Source organism: Salvelinus alpinus, chromosome 11 (assembly GCF_045679555.1).
Source record: "Salvelinus alpinus chromosome 11, SLU_Salpinus.1, whole genome shotgun sequence".
NCBI classification, from domain to species: Eukaryota; Metazoa; Chordata; class Actinopteri; order Salmoniformes; family Salmonidae; genus Salvelinus; species Salvelinus alpinus.
In genome coordinates this window covers 40,935,168-40,956,062 of record NC_092096.1, presented here as the reverse complement: position 1 = coordinate 40,956,062, position 20,895 = coordinate 40,935,168, and the positions used below count along the sequence as shown (strand labels likewise).

Below are 20,895 nucleotides of genomic sequence, written 5' to 3'. Positions count from 1 at the left end.
GCCTGCAGTTGGGCTTGGCAGTTACAGATATGGGTACCATAGAATTAGAATTTATGTTATTTACATTACAATCCTCAAGTCCAAATGTATCATTCACCTTGACCAAATGTATTTCATGTAAACTATACAGAACATTTATGTGGTCCTGATACACACGGTGCTCATAACTACGGTCTAGAGTTTTCCTGGTCATGTCATCATATGAAATGGTGGGGAAAAACTCAGGACCCTAAATCTCTCCAATTACAGTACGTTGATATGATTTTTGATGAGGACTGCGATTGTGTTAAGTGTTGTGTCCCCAGTCTCCAGCTCAGACGTTTGTTGGCTCTGTGGGCTTCACAGTGATGTGTAGGAGGAAAGACTGCCGCTGTATGTGCATTATTATACCTAGTCAGTCAGAAAAGATCGAATCAAATCACATTTTATTTGTCACATGCTTCGTAAACAACAGTGAAATGCTTACTTATGGGCCCTTCCCAACAATGTCCCTGTTGAGACAAAGCCACACTACTCCACATAATCATTTTCCAGAATGTATCATAATTAACCAGTGTAATCTCTCTTTGACTATTCCCATATAGTGTAGTATTTGACCAGAGCTACTGTATGTAGAAAAGTAATTACTTGAGTAGGGTGTCATTTGAGATGTGCCCCTTGGCACCACTATGCCACCACTATGCCACTATGCCACACAATGGATGTGGATGCAATAATTATATGCTTGAGGTGGTTGTCTTTTCTGATCAATGAATATTAAAATTACATATTTGTTCAATTATCTTGATTTTTTAAATTTTTATATCAGTACTGTTAACAGTGGCAGATTTAGGTATTGGCGACATGGGCGGCATCTTGCTGGGGGGCGGTACGGGGCGCCCGGGACAACAAAAACTTGTTATGGGGCGCCTGGACAATTTGTTTTTTATTGCTCATATGCACATTACGTCAATGATATCATTTCACCGTGTGGGACTGTGGGTCAATTAAACTTGTCGGAGCGGGCGCCCTGATTCTAGTTTGTGAGCTAGGCAGGCTACTGTCTGGGAAGCTCTCCCACTCAGAAGTACGAGATGGGGAGGGGGGCGATGGTAGGTTGACCTCAGATCTCCCCACTGGAAGCCTGAGATAGGGGGAGCGGGGGAATCTACCAAATAGCGCACCTCTAACTTTGTACGGTACTAATGCAATTAGTCAAATCAGTCACACTACGAAATGCTACCAAATAAACCACAATTCATTAATAATACTGTGAATACATTGTTTCACAAACATATTGTTGCATTTTCTTCTGGTTTGTGCGAAATCGTTAAGAATAATATAAAACCAATCCAAATTTATGCTCTCAGAATTTGTCTTATTCTTCCAGTGATCGTAGCTGAAGCAGAGAGGAGCTTTTCAAAGTTGAAGCTCATCAAATCCTACCTGAGGTCCACCATGTCACAGGAACGCCTTAGTGGCGTTGCTGTCATCAGTATTAACCATGCAATTGCTGGGCAAATTTCTTATGATGATGTAATTGATGACTTTCCATTAAGGAAGGCAAGAAAGGTCAGGGTTTAGGTGGCAGTTGTGCAATTTAGTTTGTGTGTTTCTTGTTTGAAGTGCAATAGTGTAATAATCAGGTTCTCTTCTTTATAAGTGTGTTATTTGTGTGATATAGGATTCGTGCAATTTAGTTTTATTTGTGTTTTTTGTTAGCAATAGTGTAATAATTCGATTCCATTTTTTATTTGTATTTATATACTACAATTTGTTTCTATTTGTCTTTGTTACTTATTTTTGATATTTACGAGTCTTATTTTTTTATATATTTTTATATTTATATATTTTTAAATGTTATGATTATTTATTGTTGTTCCAAATGTCTGAATAAAAATGACAGTTAGTGCAGAATGGTGCTTCTTTTTTTTGGGGGGGGGGGGGGGGGGGGCGCTGAAGCGGGGGTTCACCCAGGGAGCAGTACAAGCTAGAACCGCCACTGACTGTTAACGTAAATAATTAACTTTCATTGATGTCACCTCTAATGGAATAATAATTTATTGAGAGTGACAACCTGACGTCAAACCACATTCGTTTTCTCTGCAAACGCAAAATCCCAGTTATGTTTGACTCATCATCCTTGCCGTAGTTTGGAGCCCGGAAACATCACGAACTGGAAACGAAAAAAGTTTTAAACAAACAAGAGTAAGCAACTCAATATTAATCTTTCGTTTAGTCATCGCTAGTTATTTGTGAATAGCTTTAATGATTTGAAGTAGTTTTACTGTGATGTCTCTGGAATTGTGGGAGATGTCATCACTTATTCAACCTTACGCCGCGTAACTAGGTAGCCATTGTTGTGCTATGTGGCATTCCTGTGCTATTGACAGCAGCACCTAGCAAGCAAGCTAGCTAACTGTCTCTAATCTTCTGTCAACAGCAACAGTGTACATGTTTATTGCTATGATAATTATAACGGTGTTTGTTTACTTGTTTGTCACCCAGCCAACATATGACAGCTAAATTAGTATGATTGTTGTGTTTATGATAATTCATGTACACATTTTTCACATTCCCAAAATATGTTCTCCTTTCACAGTGGCTGAATAGCCTATTTCATCTGGATCTCATCCATAATGTTGCCTAAATTCAAGTGTCCCAGTCCGCTACAAAACCTACACAAGCTTGCTACTGTCAGTGTTATATCTGATCATTGAATCATGAGTCCCCCCAGTTGAATGTTCAGGAGGATCTGTTACTGCCTCAGCCACTGTCTCTACACAGCCATGTCACGCCTGGAGCCGGAGGAGGAGAGCGGGCCTGGGCATGAGCCCAGCAGGGAGGTGGACATGTGGTCGTCAGTGCGTTGCCTTGGTTACCTGTCCAGTTTCAACCTGATGGTGGCGGTATGCCTGGGCCTGTACGTGCGCTGGGAGCAGACAGACGAGCCCATGATCCTTGTTATCTTCATCCTGGGTCTCTTCGTCCTGGGCATCGCCAGCATCCTTTACTACTACTTCTCCATGGAGTCAGCCAGTCTAAGTCTCTTCCACCTGTGGTTTGGCTTCCTTCTGGGCCTCCTGTGCTTCCTCAATAGTCCCTCGCTGGAGAAGAATGTGAAGGAGCAGGCTACTAACTACCTACTGCTGGCTAGTGTGGCTTTGAGGACAGTGTGGGCCTTAACAGATAGGATAATGGGCTGCATTCACTATAAACCCACCCTGCTTTTGTCTGAGGAGCTCCTAGAACTCCTGGGCTTTGGAATTGCCAGCACCACCATGCTGATGCACAAATCTATTGCCCTCATTGCCCTAGTGGTGGCGCTGGGGGCTCTGATCGTGAGCCTACGTGTTAAGTCCCTCCTAGCCCTGCCCAACTTGGCCTGCTTCGCCCTGGTCACCTCCCTGCTGTTCTTCAAGGCCGTGGGGATAACCACCAATCCCTTCGCCCTGGGCTGCTACCTGGGCCGTCTGATATGTGACCCCCTCTTGGACGTCTATTTCAGCAGCCTGGGGGCCACCGAGCGCTGGCTGCCCCTGCTTTCCTGGGGACGTGTCTGGCGTCGACTCTCCCTGCTCCCTCTGGGACTTGTGGAGATAGCCTTCTTCATCATAGCCGCTCTAAAGATGAGCCATCTAGAACTGTGGTACCTGGTGATCCCTGGATTCTGTGTGTTTGGCCTGTTTTGGACAGTCTGCCATGTGGTGCTGCTGATCACACTATGGGGCTTCCACACCAAGCTGAGTGAATGTCAGAAAACGCGCTCGATCCAGCAGTCAGACACACGCAGCCTGGACCGGGTCATGGCCTCACGGGGGATGAGACACTTCTGCTTGATCTCTGAACGCCTGGTCTTCTTCAGCCTGGTGTCCACAGCCATACTGGCAGCTGTGTCCTGGCAGGTAAGATGCTACATAGTGGTAAATGGTGAACTGGCAGAGTAATACAGTGCCTTGCAAAAGTATTCATCCCCCTTGGCGTTTTTCATATTTTGTTTCATTACAATCTGTAATTTAAATTTATTTTTATTTGTATTTCCTGTAATGGAAATACACAAAATAGTCCAAATTGGTGAAGTGAAATGAAAAAAACAACTTGTTTAAAAACAATATTCAAAATAAAAAACAGAAAAGTGATATTTGTATATGAATTCACCCCCTTTGCTATGAAGCCCCTAAATAAGATCTGGTGCAACCAATTACCTTCAGAAGTCACATAATTAGTTAAAGTCCACCTGTGTGCAATCACGTGTCACATGTGTCACATGATCTCAGTATATATACACCTGTTCTGAAAGGCCCCAGAGTCTGCAACACCACTACACCACTAAGCAAGGGGCACCACCAAGCAAGTGGCACCATGAAGGCCAAGGAGCTCTCCAAACAGGTCAGGGACAAAGTTGTGGAGAAGTACAGATCAGGGTTGGGTTATAAAAAAAAAATCTGAAACTTTGAACATCCCACGGAGCACCATTAAATCCATTATAGAAAATTGAAAGAATATGGCACCACAACAAACCTGTCAAGAGAGGGCCGCCCACCAACACTCACTGACCAGGCAAGGAGGGCATTAATCAGAGAGGCAACAAAGAGACCAAAGATAACCCTGAAGGAGCTGCAAAGCTCAACAGTGGAGATTTGAGTATCTATCCATAGGACCACTAAGCGGTACACTTCAGAGAGCTGGGTTTTACGGAAGAGTGGCCAGAAAAAAGCCATTACTGAAAGAAAAAAATAAGCAAACACGTTTGGTGTTCACCAAAAGGCATGTGGAAGACTCCCCAAACATATGGAAGAAGGTACTCTGGTCAGAGTAAAAATGTAGCTTTTTGGCCATCAAGGAAAACGCTATGTCTGGCGCAAACCCAACACCTCATCACCCCGAGAATACCATCCCCACAGTGAAGCATGGTGGTGGCAGCATCATGCTGTGGGGATGTTTTTCATCTGCAGGGTTTTGGAAACTGGTCAGAATTGAAGGAATGATGGATGGCGCTAAATCCAGGGAAATTCTTGAGGAAAACCTGATTCAGTCTTCCAGAGATTTGAGACTGGGATGGAGGTTCACCTTCCAGCAGGATAATGACCCTAAGCATACTGCTAAAGCAACACTCAAGTGGTTTAAGGGGAAACATTTAAATGTCTTTGAATGGCCTAGTCAAAGCCCAGACCTCAATCCAATTGAGAATATGTGGTATGACTTAAGGATTGCTGTACACCAGCGGAACCCATCCATCTTGAAGGAGCTGGAGCAGTTTTGCCTTGAAGAATGGGCAAAAATCCCAGTTGCTAGATGTGCCAAGCTTATAGAGACATACCACAAGAGACTTGCAGCTGTAATTTGCTGCAAAGGGTGGTTCTACAAAGTATTGGCTTTGGGGGGTGAATAGTTATGCAAGTTTTCAGTTTTTTTGTCTTATTTCTTGTTTGTTTCACAATAAAAAACATTTTGCAACTTCAAAGTGGTAGGCATGTTGTGTAAATCAAATGATACAAACCCCCCCAAAAATCTATTTTAATTCCAGGTTGTAAGGCCAAAAAAATTGAAAAATGTGACAGGGGGTGAATACTTTCGCAAGCCACTGTATATGTTAAACTAATGAATGAAAAGATGGATTGATAAATCAGTTGGTTTATTGATCAGCTGATTGATCTGAGCTTTTCATTTATTTGGGTTTTTCCTCATTGAGAAGATTTGAATCATTTGAGAAGATTTTAATTATCTTATTCGAGACAGACCTGACCATGATAGCTGCATCGCCTAGTAACAAAGCAAGGCGAGTGGCATTATCAACATTGAAACATCAAGCGTCACGTCATAAGCCCCAGAGACTGAAGCTTGCTAGAGGCCTGGCATGCATTCACAAGACAGTCCCAAGCCGGAGAGGAGAGCTGCTTCTGCTCTCAACCGTGACCAAATTAATTAGCACTTTAATAAGCCTATCTCCTTACATAAAGAGCCATACATTATTTAGCTTTACTTGGTAATCTGCTCTTAGCATAACAGGCTACACTGAGGCAACTATTTGCCACATCATATAAGATCTCCAGCCAGCTTATACTACTGTACCTGTAGACTTCCAGTTATTGCGTTAATGTTAGGCGAGTAGCGTCATCATTGGCTCGCAAATAAAATAAGGTAATTTCCTTCATACTGCACGCTGCAGAGACAGTAACATGCTATCCACGAGTTTGTCTGGGTAGGTAGAAAACAAATTGTCAGAATCTCGCTGTATCCCTTTAAGCTATGACCCACCATTTATTTTAATCATGAGCAAAAGCTGTTGGTTTTCTACCTAAAGTTGCAATGGGTCCATTTAAAGGCCCTGAGCAGTCAAAAATGTGATTTCCTGTGTTTTATATATTTCCACACTATGAGGTTGGAATAATACTGCGAAATTGTGAAAATGATAATGCCCTTTTAGTGCCCTCAGACGAACCATCAGAGACAAAGCTTCACTTCAGGATTAAGATTGAATCCTACTACACCGGCTCTGATGCTTGTCGAATGTGGCATGGCTTGAAAACTATTACAGACTACAAAGGGAAACCCAGACACAAGCTGCCTAGTGACGCGAGCCTATCAGACGAGCTAAATGCCTTTTATGCCTGCTTCGAGGCAAGCAACACTGAAGCATGCATGAGAGCACCAGCGGTTCCAGATGACTGTGATGTGAGCAAGACCTTTAAACAGGTCAACATTCACAAAGCCGCTGGACCAGAAGGATTACCATGACGTGTAATTCAAAGCAAGCGCAAACAAACTGGCAAGTGTCTTCACTGACATTTTCAACCTCTCCCTGACCGAGTCTGTAACCTACATGTTGAAAGCAGACCACCATAGTCCCTGTGCCCAAGAAAGCAAAGGTAACCTGCCGAAGTGATTACCGCCCCATAGCACTCGTGTCGGTAGCCAAGAAGTGCTTTGTAAGGCTGGTCATGGCTCACATCAACATCATCATCCCGGATACCCTAGACCCACTCCAATTTGCATACCGCCCCAACAGATCCACAGATGACGCAATTTCTATCGCACTCCACACTGCCCTTTCCCATTTGGACAAAGGGAACGCCTATGTGGGAATGCTGGTCATTGACTACAGCTCAGTGTTCAACACCATAGTGCCCACAAAGCTCATCACTAAGCTAAGGACCCTGGGACTAAACACCTCCCTCTGCAACTGGATCCTGGACTTCCTGACGGCCACCCCCAGGTGGTAAGGGTGGGCAACAACAGGTCTGCCACGCTGATCCTCAACACTGGGGTCCCTCAGGGGTGTGTGCTTAGTCCCCTCCTGTACTCCCTGTTCACCCACGACTGCGTAGCCAAACACGACTCCCAACACCATCATTAAGTTTGCTGATGACACAACAGTGGTAGGCCTGATCACCAACAACGATGAGACAGCCTATAGGGAGGAGGTCAGAGACCTGGCAGCGTGGTGCCAGGACAACCACCTCTCCCTCAATGTGATCAAGACAAAGGAGCTGATTGTGGACTACAGGAAAAGGTGGGCTGAACGGGCCCCATTAACATAGAGGGGGCTGTAGTGGAGCGGGTCGAGAGTTTCAAGTTCCATGGTGTTCACATCACCAACGAACTATCATGGTCCAAACACACCAAGACAGTCGTGAACAGGGCACGACAACACCTTTTCCCCCTCAGAAGACTTAAAGGATTTCACATGGGTCCCCAGATCCTCAAAAAGTTCTACAGCTGCACCATCAAGAGCATCCTGACCGGTTGCATCACCGCCTGGCATGGCAACTGCTCGGCATCTGACCGTAAGGCGCTACAGAGGGTAGTGCGTACGGCCCAGTACATCACTGGGGCCAAGCTTCCTGCCTTCCAGGACCTATATACTAGGCGGTGTCAGAGGAAAGCCCAAAAAATTGTCTTAGACTGTTCTCTCTGCTACCGCACGGCAAGCTGCTACTCGCCGTTTATTATCTATGCATAGTCATTCCACCCCTACCTACATGTACATATAACCTCAACTAACCTGTACCCCTGCACATTAACTCGGTACCGGTACCCCCCTTATATAGCCCCGTTATTGTTACTTTTTAATCATTTTTTACTTTAGTTTATTTGGTAAATATTTTTTTAACTCTTTCTTGAACTGCACTGTTGGTTAAGGACTTGTAAGTAAGTATTTCACGTTAAGGACTACACCTGTTGTATTCGGCACATGTGACAAATAAAATAAAGTTTGATTTGAAAAGGCCGCCTGAAATTTCTGCCTGTTTTGGTGGGATGGAGATTTGGCCTGACTGTTGACATCACCAGACGGTAAATTAGTAAATAGACCAATAAGAAACCGTTCCAAATTTCTCAGCTAGTTTACATTTTCCCCTCCCTACTCAGACCACTCCCAGACAATCCTAGCAAAATTCTTGCTTGAGAAATTGGTCTTTGCTAAGAAGCTTTTTTTGTTTGTTATTTTTGACCATTTTAATTTAAAACAACCACAATCAAGGTACTTAATTGTTACTCAGAAATTATTTGATATTGGAATAAAAAACGACCTTTAATAAGCGCAAGAGACCTGCAAAATGTATAAAAGGCTGTGGCAATACGAGCAGGAACAGCAGCATTTAGTGGACAAAACCTGGTACTCTCACACTAATTTATGGGGAGAAAAAGCTTCATAAGCGTCATAATACTTGTCAAACAGAGAACTGATACTGTACACTGGCAGTTGGAGTGGGCTTGGTTTGGGTGGGGTACATGGGTGGCTTTTGGCGATTTATTTGGATTCCTCACATCTTAGTAATTTTTATTAGTTTGGTCCAAATCAGATGTTGGGTATCATATTTAAATAATATTATATGAATCCTATGATTGAAATGGACAATTAGCTTAATTGCACAGAGTTCAAATAGTCTTTTCAACAAAATAATGTTTGCAGGAATGCGACAGAAACTATTTCAACAACAATCGGAGATGGTGGGTGTCATGGCTTGCTGAAATGGAACTACCCTTAAAGAGATTCTCCTGTACCTTTTGTATACTTTTTAGCCAGTTGTTCTGAAAATATTACTCACGAGCCAAAAGTGGTCTCCAAAAATGGCGTACTACGTCACATATGTGCAGCTATGTGCACCACGTAATTACTCTCTCCCTCTCGCTCTCTCTCTGCTGTGTCCACTGAGTCGTTGGGGCCGCACTGCAACCTCTTTGGATAACGGTGGGCAGGTGTCTTGCTAGCTGTCACACAAATGCGAGGGGCTGAAGCTTATTGGCTAGAACTCTAATTGCTAGGAGTCTGGCCCATGTGGGGGGGAAATGTAGGGAAAATGGCAGCTTCAAGAAAGCAGTCACTTTCAAACTAGGGATTTTGTGGCTAATTAAGGTGACAGTAATTCTGCCTATAGATGATGCATGTATGAACTACACATTGACACATCCACAAAGTGGGAGGTTAAATATTTATATTTCTTAGTCACCAAAGTACTGGAGCATGTCTTTAAGCAATAATACTTACCCACCCACACACTCAACATAGTAAAATATACAATTCAGTGTCCGTGTTACCAAACATGTAGGCCTAGCTATAGCCTTGAATAATTTTTCTTTAATCTAGGCCTATAGCCTTGCTCTACAATAAAAGGGCTTGAAGGCTGGGATGGCATAAGAGCTTCAGTGTTGCTATGTCAAATGAGGACTGAGGAGATGATGATGGACCAGCTGTGAGGCCTTGGGCAGTCGGAGCTGAATTTAACAAGAGGTCTGCTGCCTCCATCCTAGCTAATAATGAAGCAGGGAGCTCTGAAGTGATGTGGTAACCTTGCTGGTGCCTCGCTAATTGGACAAGTCAGATTGAGGAAAGAGTTAATAAGGATTTTAATTGCAAATGTGAATGTAGCACAAGTCTAATTGAAGAAACACAAGGCTACGTGGAAATCGTCATGGCAACATCATAAAATAATTTAGATGCCTATTGTTTCTGTGTAATTTGTGTTTATTTACTGAATTTTAACAGCTTGGTGAATTTGTATAACAGAGTCCATTGGGTAGGCCTATAGTCTAAGTGAATTCCAAGGCCACAATCTATCTTTGAAAAGGCTTCATTCTCACTCATTCCCACAGCTTCACTTGAGTGTCTTTGAAGGGTGTTTTGAGCTGAAGCCCTGTGATGGAATTGTTTTATGTCTGTATCTAAATAGCTAAATTCTCTTGTTTCAAAACATTTTTAAAAATCACAAATGAAATGCTCTCTTGTGTTCCAGCCCTCAAATGGTGTGTTCATGAGTGTGTTCCTGGTGGTCCTCCCTCTGGAGTCTCTGGCCCACGGGCTCTTCCATGAGCTGGGCAGCTGCCTGGGGGGCACATGTGTGGGCTACGCTCTCGTCATCCCTACCAGCTACAGCAGGTATTTAACCGTACACACACACATATAAAGACTACGTAGACACGTGTACACTGAACTCTCTCACACACACACACACACACACACACACACACACACACACCAGGGTCTCTGTTAGCCGGTAATAGCCAGCTTTTGGCAAAAACAAATACATTTGCAAATACATGCTTATCGGTCTATAAGTTAATGTGCAACATTTTGTGGAATTAAATTGTCGCGTGTGTATTTTCGTTAGTCGTTATGTTTATCACACGCCACAGCATACAGATACAGAGCATATGAGCGGAAAATTTGTCACCCAGCTAGAGGTCGACCGATTAATTGGCATGGCCGACTAATTGGGGTCGATTTCAAGTTTTCATAACAATTGGTCATCTGCATTTTTGGATGCTGATTATGGCCAATTACATTGCATTCCACGAGGAAACAGCGTGGCAGGCTGACCACCTGTTACGCGAGTGCAGCAATGAGCCAAGGTAAGTTGCTAGCTTGTATTAAACTTATCTTATAAAAAAAACAATCAATCTTAATATAATCACTAGTTAACTACACATGGTTGATGATATTACTAGATTAACTAGCTTGTCCTGCGTTGCATATAATCAATGCGGTGCCTGTTAATTTTGTCATCGAATCACAGCCTACTTCGCCAAACGGGGGATGATTTAACAAAAGCGCATTCGCGAAAAAAGCACAATCGTTGCACGAATGTACCTAACCATGAATATCAATGCCTTTCTTAAAATCAATACACAGAAGTATATTTTTTTATACCTGCATATTTTGTTAAAATAAATTCATGTTAGCAGGCAATATTAACTAGGGAAATTGTGTCACTTCTCTTGCGTTCATTGCACGCAGAGTCAGGGTATATGCAACAGTTTGGGCCGCCTGGCTCGTTGCAAACTAATTTGCCAAAATGTTACATAATTATGACATAACATCGAAGGTTGTGCAATGTAACAGCAATATTTAGACTTAGGGTTGCCACCCGTTAAATACTTAACGGTTCCGTAAATAAACGTTTTGTTTTCGAAATTGTAGTTTCCAGATTTGACCATTTAAATGACCAAAGGCTCGTATTTCTGTGCTTATTATATTATAGTTAAGTCTATGATTTGATATTTGATAGAGCATTCTGACTGAGCTGTGGTAAAGCGTCAGCAGGCTCGTAAGCATTCATTCAAACTTTACTGCGTTTGCCAGCAGCTCTTAGCAATGCTTGAGTCACAGCGCTATTTATGACTTCAAGCCTATCAACTCCTGAGATTAGGCTGGCAATACTAAAGTACCTATTAGAACATCCAATAGTCAAAGGTATATGAAATACAAATGGTATAGAGAGAAATAGTCGACGCGTCATAATTCCTATAATAACTACAACCTAAAACTTCTTAACTGGGAATATTGAAGAACTGGGAGTATTGACCCACCAGCTTTCATGTGTTCTCATGTTCTGAGCAAGGAACTTAAACGTTAGCTTTTTTACATGGCACATATTGCACTTTTACTTTCTTCTCCAACACTGTGTTTTTGCATTATTTAAACCAAATTGAGCATGGTTCATTATTTATTTGAGACTAAGTAGATTTTATTTATGTATTATATTAAGTTAAAATTAAAGTGTTCATTGTTCATTCAGTATTGCTGTAATTGTCATTATTACAAATATCTAAAAATCGTCAGATTAATCGGTATCGGCTTTTTTTGGTCCTCCAATAATCGGTATTGTTGAAAAATCATAGTCGGTCAACCTCTACACACAGCGTGAAAACTGCTGCTACAGCTTCTCAAACAGCTCATTTGTTGCTGCTGGAGTGAAACTCGCTTTTATAAGCCCACTCATTGCGTAACAATTCTAAATGCAATTGCGTGTTAAACTGTTTTGATGGCCACGATTAAAAAGAGCTATTTTTATTTCTCAACTTGTAATTGAAGCACGCTTCCCATTCGCCATTCAAGTGCATATAGGCAACGGTATAGGCATGCTTCATGTCACACACCACTTTGCAATGAGCTGGAGCAGTATGCATTTTGAAAACATATATTTAACTGTTTGAAACCTTTTACTTCATATTATGAGGCATGTAGCCTATTTCTCTCATGTTCTATTGGTTTTCAAATCAACTTTCTTTCATTGTCCAGTAACCAAAGGCACAATCCTAAGCTGTGTTCGATACTAACCATACTATTTTTGATGTGAGTATATAGTATGGATATAGTTAGTATGCCAAAAGTTCTCGGATGTCGTACTAAATTCGCCAAAATACAAAGTGTACGAGCAGTGTAAACTATTTCCGTGCTTTTAGGGACCATAATGCAATTCTTCAGAAAATGGGTGTGGCTTCACAACGTTTTCACATTTGAAGAAAATGTCGGGGAAAATGCAGCCAAAGTCCGACGAGAGCGGATACAAATGCATTGCTTTAACTAATTATGAAAAATGTTAAGAAAATGTTGAGCAATGTAATAAAGTCATGACTTTTCAAGTAAGTTACGTTGGCTGACAATTTGTTAACTACGCTCTCCTTATAAACAGCATAGCATTACAGCAGTATGTACCGGTATGTTAGCTAGTTGGCTACTAATACATCAAACTTGCCAGGCAGTATTTTAACTATCTGATATCTAACTAATTATTTGCTATCTAACTATTCACATCATTCTTAGCTAAGTGGTATAGTCATTGTGTGTTTCAATGGACATTGTTAATTCTGGCTATCTACTCCGATTTCAGAACACTCTCGTCTGAGTGTGCCAGAGCGCAGAATAACTGATGAATTTACGAACACTCAACACCCGTTGAATATGGCCAGTGGCAGTAAACGTTGGCCATAAAAAGCATCATTAAATTGTTTCCAGTCACCAACGCTCTGGATAACAATTGTTACAATCACCAACTCTCTGGATAACAATTGTTACAATCACCAATGCTCTGGATAACATGAAAACAGCCTAACCAGCTCTGCTAGGGCAAGTAAAATGGTTAGAGTGAGGTGTTCTCTCATTTGTGTCTGGAAGTAGCTAGCCAACATCAGTTACTTAGCTTGGGTGCTTGACTGCCAGTGAATACTCGGATCAACACTACTCCCCGGCCAGAGTGTCCAGTGTGCGCTCTGAACGCTCCGAGAGCGAAACGCTCTGAATTTATGAACGGACAATCTGACAACACTCTGAATTTACGAACGCCCAGAGCACACTCTGTCACTCCAGATTGAATTTGCGAACACACCCGAAATCGTAAAATGTCTAGCTAGTAATTTGTTATGCTAACAAACTAGCAAGAGGTTGCATGGCAACATCATCAACTTCCGGTAGACAGGCAAAGCGCTAGTACGCTCAACTGAAACGATACCGTTCATTTACAGTATACTAAAATGAACTAATAGTATGTTGTATATACTCATGAAGTATGTAGAATACAGAATGTTAGTATGGGTATTCGAACACAGCTCTAGTCATATTTGCAACCCATGCTAGTTCTTGCATCTTTAGATCTCCCCTCTTTCCATATTTCTAACAGATATTTGTATCTCTGTCACATGAAACCGCTTGCATGTGCAGTTTGCGTTTGACAACTGTGTTTTTCCGCTAATTGCATTACGCAACAAACAAATCTGCGTAGCTTACTGCCTTGTGTGCTTCGCTAAGCTTATACTGTGAAGAAATAATAGTTTATCAACATTTTAAGCTAAACGTTCTGATCTGTTGCATCAGCCTCATTGCTTTTAAATTTGTTTTAAAAATTATGTAGCCGAGGCCTACTAGTTGTATGAATTTGGGATCTATCATCTCACAACTGTCCCAGAGTCTGTTTGGAATATGCTATTTCTTTCTCGCATTGAACGACAAGCTGACCATAAGAGTAGGTAAACTTTTCGACTATGGGGGATATTACATTGACATAGGCTAGTGATTTTGCTGCTTGTTACTCGTCTTGTTGGCTGATAAAAAGTAAATGTGGCTGTTATTCTTATCTTAAAAGTGCGCATGGAATTCGGTAAGAAGGACGCGCGCTGTTGCGTCCTGGAGTTGCATGTTCTGTGAAGATAAATAATCTAAATGTGATTTTTGTCAGTGGTTGGACGCCCTAATCAGGTTACGCGCCCAAATGCATATGGGTCCGGTAAATTTCTCAAATGTCTGTTAAATTAAGATACTGCCGATCAAAAGTCAGACGCCACATTTTCCTAATGGAAACTCTGACACTCGTACACACACACACACACACAATGCAGTATAGACACGTATACAGACCTCACATACACAGACACACATTCACTTTATTCTTCTCCACAATCATCAATCTTCCCTGCACCGAAGTTTAAAAAAATCTAAAAAATCTTAACTTTACAGCATCCAGAGGGACAGACCATAATTTCAATTCCCTCACTGGACAAACCAAGTGGAAAAATATCCCAATAAACATGACCCTAATGTTTTCCCCCTGAGGCTGCTCTCTCCCTGGCATACTAAGTGGCTGTGTATGGAAAATGTGTTTATGACCAGGTAGGGCCACTCTCTGTCCAAAATGGCACCCTATCACTTTGACTGGGACCCATAGTGCACTACTTTTGACTAGAGCCCTATGTAGGGAATAGGGTGCCATTTCAGACTCTGCCTCTACGATGTTAAAAGGGCTTTATAAATAAATGCGATTGATTTGATTGACCTCTGTGCTAGGGCAGATGCAGGCCCGTACATCTGCTCTGTATGCCAGGGCTGTGGATGTAGGCCCCAGCGGGAGACCAGAGCGCATGTAGAGAATATAGCAGTGTATCATCTTCCCAAGCAGTGTTTGATTGGCTCAGATCATGTTTTTACAATGGTGAGGGCCCCTTGGGAGGAGGAGGAGAAGGGAACGACGAGGGACAGAGAACAAAGGAGAGAAAGTCAGACAGGGACAAAGTGAGAGAGGGTGCAGGGGAGAGAGAGAGCGAGAGAGACCAGGCTTTTAGAGAGGGAGGACAGAGGGAAGGAGATAGCGAGAGACTAATATGTTTCCATCTTTGAATAGATAAGACCTAGGCCAGGTTAGTGAAACAAATCTGTCACGTCAGCCTCCAACAGCCACGTTATCCACTGTCCCCAGTCATCTCAATACAACTACTCAGTCAAAATCAACTCATTATTTAAACAGAACTCTCCAATCTATCCAGCCCAAAGTCTCTCTCAAGATCATAATAACTCTGCTTTAAGATGACATTTTGAGTGTTGAGTTATGTAGATGTCTCTATGATTGAATGGAGAAAGTCGTGAGTAATGACAGGGACAGAGATGCAGAGTGAGTGGGGCTATATTGGGTGACGGAGACTGGGGCAGCCTTGACTCCTGCCCTCGTGCCTGGTGCTGTGGGATGGAGAGAAAGAGGTGTGCCGGATCAAACAGGTGGCTCTGTCTTAACCTCCGAATCTTGTTGTTGGGTCAGGACTCATCTCCATCTTTATTCTCACTCATCGTAGCCCTACTCACACATGCACATGCACATGCGCACAGACACACACACACACACACACACACACACACACACACACACACACACACACACACACACACACACACACACACACACATTCATATTATCTCATATTCCATCTCTGTCTCATATTCCATCACTGTACTGCCAGTGCCTTCACCTGTGTTCCTTTTCTTACTCTACATTCTCCTCGTCTTCCTCTTTCCAATTCCGCTCTCCATCTCCACTTGCCATTCTCTCCTCATATTCATTCTCGTTCCCTCCTTTCCTCCACCCATCCTCTCATCCTTCTCTCCTTTCCCTCCACAGCCCAGACGGCCAGCCCACCCTCCTACCGCCGGACCGGGTGCAGGAGCTGAACGTGCGCTCCACGGGCATGTTGAACAGCGTGCAGCACCTCTTCTCCCACCACATGATCGAGACGTTTGGCTGTGACTACTCCACCAGCGGGGTGACTTTGGAGGCCCTGCAGGCCAAACTCAAGGCCTTCCTGGAGCTTCGCACGGCCGACGGGCCCCGCCATGATACCTACGTGGTGTTCTACAGCGGGCATACGCAGCGCACCGGGGCCTGGGCACTGGCAGGTGAGGGTCACCATGGCTGGTTGGCTGGCTGGTTGGCTGGCTGATTGGCTGCCTCTAATCAACGCTCAGAAACCAGCAGACAAGCTTCTTGCCTCTCTATCTCTCATCGTCTATCAGTGTTTATTTTACACCTATTTATTTCCAGACTAGATCAAACATGGAAAAAAACAAATACAGGATCAAATTAAGGTTATATGTTTGAATAAAACATGAGGATGAGTGTAGAATACTATATTTTTGTTTTGACAAACATTTTTAAAGTTTTTCATTCGTTTTTGAGAAATGTCTGGAACAACAGCAGTAGTTAGAACAAGTACAACATATTTAGTAGTCTGCCAGATACAGTGTGTGCCCCTACTTTTCATTAATCCATGGCGACTCTTAGTTGAAATGACGAGTCCAACATTTTCCCAGTGTGATAACTGAAGTTTGTCTTCAGTGGCTGCCAACACACGCCCACGCTTTATCACTGCACGGTGCAAGACAAGCTCACTGACAATTAAACATGACTTGACCATTAATGTACTCCCACTCGTAACTTTTCCCTTTCAACATGAACCTAGACAACTTTGACCCTTTTGTCTTTAATTTCCATTACTTGCTCACCACCTACCTTAATCAAATACATGCAGACAGTCGTCGTGGCTCATCGAGCAAGTCAGCTGTAATAAGTGTAGTTAATTAGTATTATTATTAACCCATTAACCAATTATTATTTAATGGACTAACGAAGGAATATATTTGTATCATACTGTACATTCTAAGCTATGATTACAGTAACTTTTAAAACCTTTGTTATCAAACTAGCTACTAAACTCCTAACATGCAGGCTCAATAAAAAAAACGTGTATGTATTGTCCTCCTAACGATACAGATCCAACCTAAGTCGTCTAGTAATATGTGTCAAAACATCAACGTGGCCACAGTATACCACCCCACTGCTCCCCTGAAACCCAAATTGTACTTTAAGCATCGGTGTGTCGCGACCACACAGTATCACTCCTCCTAACCAGTCCCTTTCTGAGCAGCTCCCAAACTGTAAAGAAATATCTTGGCACCATCTACGGGCACCTCTTAATCTTCCTGCCATGGAGCACACTGCCGTATTAATCCTCATGAAGGATACTGCGTGTCATACCCCGTGTCACAGTGTTTGAGCAGTGGAGGCTGAGTGGAAAACAACCTGGGCCCTGGCTGGCGTTGGAGCTTTACAGAACGGACTGGGAAGAGCGGGGTGGGGGTGGGGGGTGTCTCTGGCACTCACACTCAATCACACAGGCTACTCACGTGCACAAATACACACTCGTACGCCGCTCACGTTTCTGCCACAGAGGAAGGGTGCCCAAACAGAGAGCAGTCCCTATAACTCAACTTAAGTGCCTTAGACTAGGGATAGGCCATACAGGTGTGTAGTTGTAGATGGTACTCAGAATAACGATAGAGAGGATTTGACAAATAACTTGACTATTCACATGTTCCTTTTGTTTACATTGTGCATGTTCTGATATAGAACATATCAGCTGTTCGCAAATGGTTGTTCCTTGTTTGTCCCAGCCTAAGACTAGGTTGTGGTTACTACAATGTTTATTTCTCTCTCTACCAGGAGGAGACTCTCTGCGTCTGGAGCAGCTGCTGGAGTGGTGGAAGGAGAAGAACAGCGGCTTCACCTCCCGTCTCATCCTGGTCCTGGACACAGAGAACTCCATGCCCTGGGTAAAGGAGGTCCGCAGGACGGAGGGAGTCTACTTGGCCGTGCAAGGGGCCGAGCTCGCCCCCGCCGGCGACATCGAAGGCAGGGACGCCCCCCGCCTCGGGGACTTCACCTCGGAGTGGGTGGAGTTCAACTGCAACCCGGACAGCACCACCCAGTGGTCGGAGAAGGACAGGACGGTGGCGGCGGCCTACGGCGTGTCGAAGCACTGGAGCGACTACACGCTCCATCTTCCCACAGGGAGCGACGTGGCCGAGCACTGGAAGACCCACTTCCCCCAGGCTACCTATCCTCTGGTGCACCTATCCAACTGGTGCTGTGGGCTCAACCTCCTCTGGCTGTGTGGAGTGTGTCTGAAGTGCTTCAGAAGATTCAAACTGGGCTGGTTCCCTCCCAATATACTAGACACGGGACAGGGCATCAAACTGGTCCACTCATAGAGTGACTGAGCTGTCTGTCTGCCTGGGAGATCACTTGCCTGACCACTCACCCTGAATTGAATTCCTCTGCTCTATCTATCGCTACATACTTTGTCTGAAGCTGTCATCCTAGAATTTGACTTCAAAACAAATTCGTCAATGATTGGATCGTCTATAACAAATCTAACCAATCAGAGAATCAAAGTTGATAACGTCATCAGGTAGTCCGGCTCTGGCCCAACCCATCGGTTTCTGGGACCGATCAGATTGGTCAGATTGTGTTCGCATTCTAGAAATCGTCGGGGGTGAGGGGGGGGGTGGTAAAACATCAGTTTGACGGAGCAATGTGGATGAGTAGCCAGGCAAGGAGATCACAATGGAGTTTCAGCAGGTAGCCTAGCGGTTAAGAGGGTTGGGCAAGTAACCGAAAGGTCGTTGGTTCAAATCCCAGAGCCGACTAGGTGAACAATCTGTCGACGTGCCCTTGAGCAAGGCACTTAACCCTAATTGCTCCTGTACGTTGCTCTGGATAAGAGCGTCTGCTAAATGGCTAAAATGTAAATGTGTTGCCCACCATCAGTATCTATGGTAAGTTATGTGTAGACAATCACCAATAGAATATGTGGTAAAGAGTCACCACAATAGGCCTGCTTTCTATGGTAAAGCTATAGACAATCACCGCAATCAGTCTTATTGCCATAGACTTCTACCATACTAGTATGGGCCTTGTATCTAATGGTACAAGTAGACAATCTCCACAATATTCTGTGTATCTATGGTTTACTGACATCCACCCTACGTGCCTTGTGTTACTTTGTAAATTGAACTTTCTTGGGACATTGTGCTTTATTTTGAAAATGTAATATATCATTATTTCATACGTGTTTTTTCTGGGAAGATTTTTGTAAATTGTCATATGTTTATTTCCCCTTTTGAAACTGATAGTATACAGATTTTTACCATTAAAATGTCTAGCCAAAGATTTTGGGACAATTTTCAAGAGTTGTGTCTTGCCTTGCGTTTGGTATTGGTTTCTGTTGACTGACTATTTAAAATTATGAGATGAAAGCCTTATTACCTTATTTTAGCACCCGATTCTGTTCCATTAGATGGATCACAACAAATGTGGTTAATTCATTGATTTGTTTTTTTAAACATACATTTTATAAATGTGCTGCATCAGTGTGAGTAGGAGGAGGGAGTGTTGACAATTGGTCATCCTGACAGGATCCATATAGCTGCAGGGATATACAGTACACAGCTCCCTGCCTGGCACCAGTTTGCAGTTGTTTTGGAGTCAAATCCACTTTTAAAACAATGACTCACCATTGAATCACTGTGCCCTCATTGGTTGCGATGGCCACCTTTCTGCTTCATTTGGTGCTCTCTCTCATCTCTCTCGCTCTTTCGCTGCGATGCTGCCTTTATGATACACTGACGTTTATGCTAAAAAGGTCAAATTGTATTATTCTACATATAAATGAAAGCCAAGCTTTTTGTCTCGCTAGATCTTTGTTGTCCTGATAAGAACCGATGTGATGCCTTATCTCAGATTGTGCTGGAATAATAAAGTGAATATGTAAAAAGGTGATCACATATCTATTGAAAGTAATTGCCTTTTTGTAAAAAGCCTGTGCGGCTGAGCAACATTCGGGTATTTACCTGGGCATTGAAATGGGAAGTTTACCTCAGAAATTAAAAGAGTCTGTCAGGTTAGTTTGGAAAGCACGTTCAATGGGTTATAAATTGGGCCCAATCGCCCCTTACATAATTGCTTGTCTCTTAGTTGTGGTTTGAGAGGATAGGATGTGTAGAGAGAGGAGGATGCATAGAGCGAGAGAGGGAAAATAAAAAGCAGAGTGGGAAAGATGAATCATGAAATGGGGCATAAGAGAGAGCAGATGACCCAGAGGTGTCCCTAGCCATCCGTTCCAATTCCAGACATTACAATGGCATGGTTTACAGACACTGAGCAAATACAGAGCCTTACTGTGTAAACGTTATTGTTGGCAGCAAATATTGGGTTTGGGAATGTAGAAGTCCGGACAGATGTTGTAGGAATAATTGTCCTGTGCTGCTGTAAAGAACTGTCAGTTCTCTCTCTCACTGGAGTGTTTAGCTGGACACACTTCAGTTTAGTTCCCCCTTTCCTCAACATGTTTGGTGGAAATTCAACACCAGGGACACCTTAAGTCAATGTTAAATGAATCACTCTTTATTATCTGTTTAGTGGAGAGGTTACAACAAACACGTGTGCAAAGTACAAGTCTGCCACTAGCTCCGCCAAGGTGGTCCCCTCAGCCCTCTTATATACCGCTACCCCCCCCCCCCCCCCCCAAAAAAAAACACAT

The 20,895-nt window shown here is 43.2% G+C and overlaps 1 protein-coding gene across 1 annotated transcript; it reads left to right on the top strand.

Moving 5' to 3' along the window:
• Positions 1-2,055: 2,055 nt before the first annotated feature.
• On the top strand, positions 2,056-20,135 carry LOC139534166 (transmembrane protein 168-A-like). Its single transcript, XM_071333008.1, has 5 exons — positions 2,056-2,187; positions 2,582-3,884; positions 10,215-10,357; positions 16,140-16,414; positions 18,018-20,135. The coding sequence occupies exons 2-5, from the start codon at positions 2,721-2,723 to the stop codon at positions 18,563-18,565; spliced, it is 2,130 nt and encodes a 709-aa protein (XP_071189109.1). The 5' UTR covers positions 2,056-2,187; positions 2,582-2,720; the 3' UTR covers positions 18,566-20,135.
• The last annotated feature ends 760 nt before the right edge of the window (positions 20,136-20,895 follow it).

What these genes read in the sequence shown, in the direction of transcription:
- LOC139534166 (XM_071333008.1), top strand. Translation starts at nt 2,721, where the DNA reads ATGTTCAGGAGGATCTGTTACTGCCTCAGCCACTGTCTCTACACAGCC. An exon ending in TGGCAGCTGTGTCCTGGCAG is followed by an intron (nt 3,885 to 10,214) that starts GTAAGATGCTAC and finishes CTTGTGTTCCAG; the next exon opens with CCCTCAAATGGTGTGTTCAT. An exon ending in ATCCCTACCAGCTACAGCAG is followed by an intron (nt 10,358 to 16,139) that starts GTATTTAACCGT and finishes TTCCCTCCACAG; the next exon opens with CCCAGACGGCCAGCCCACCC.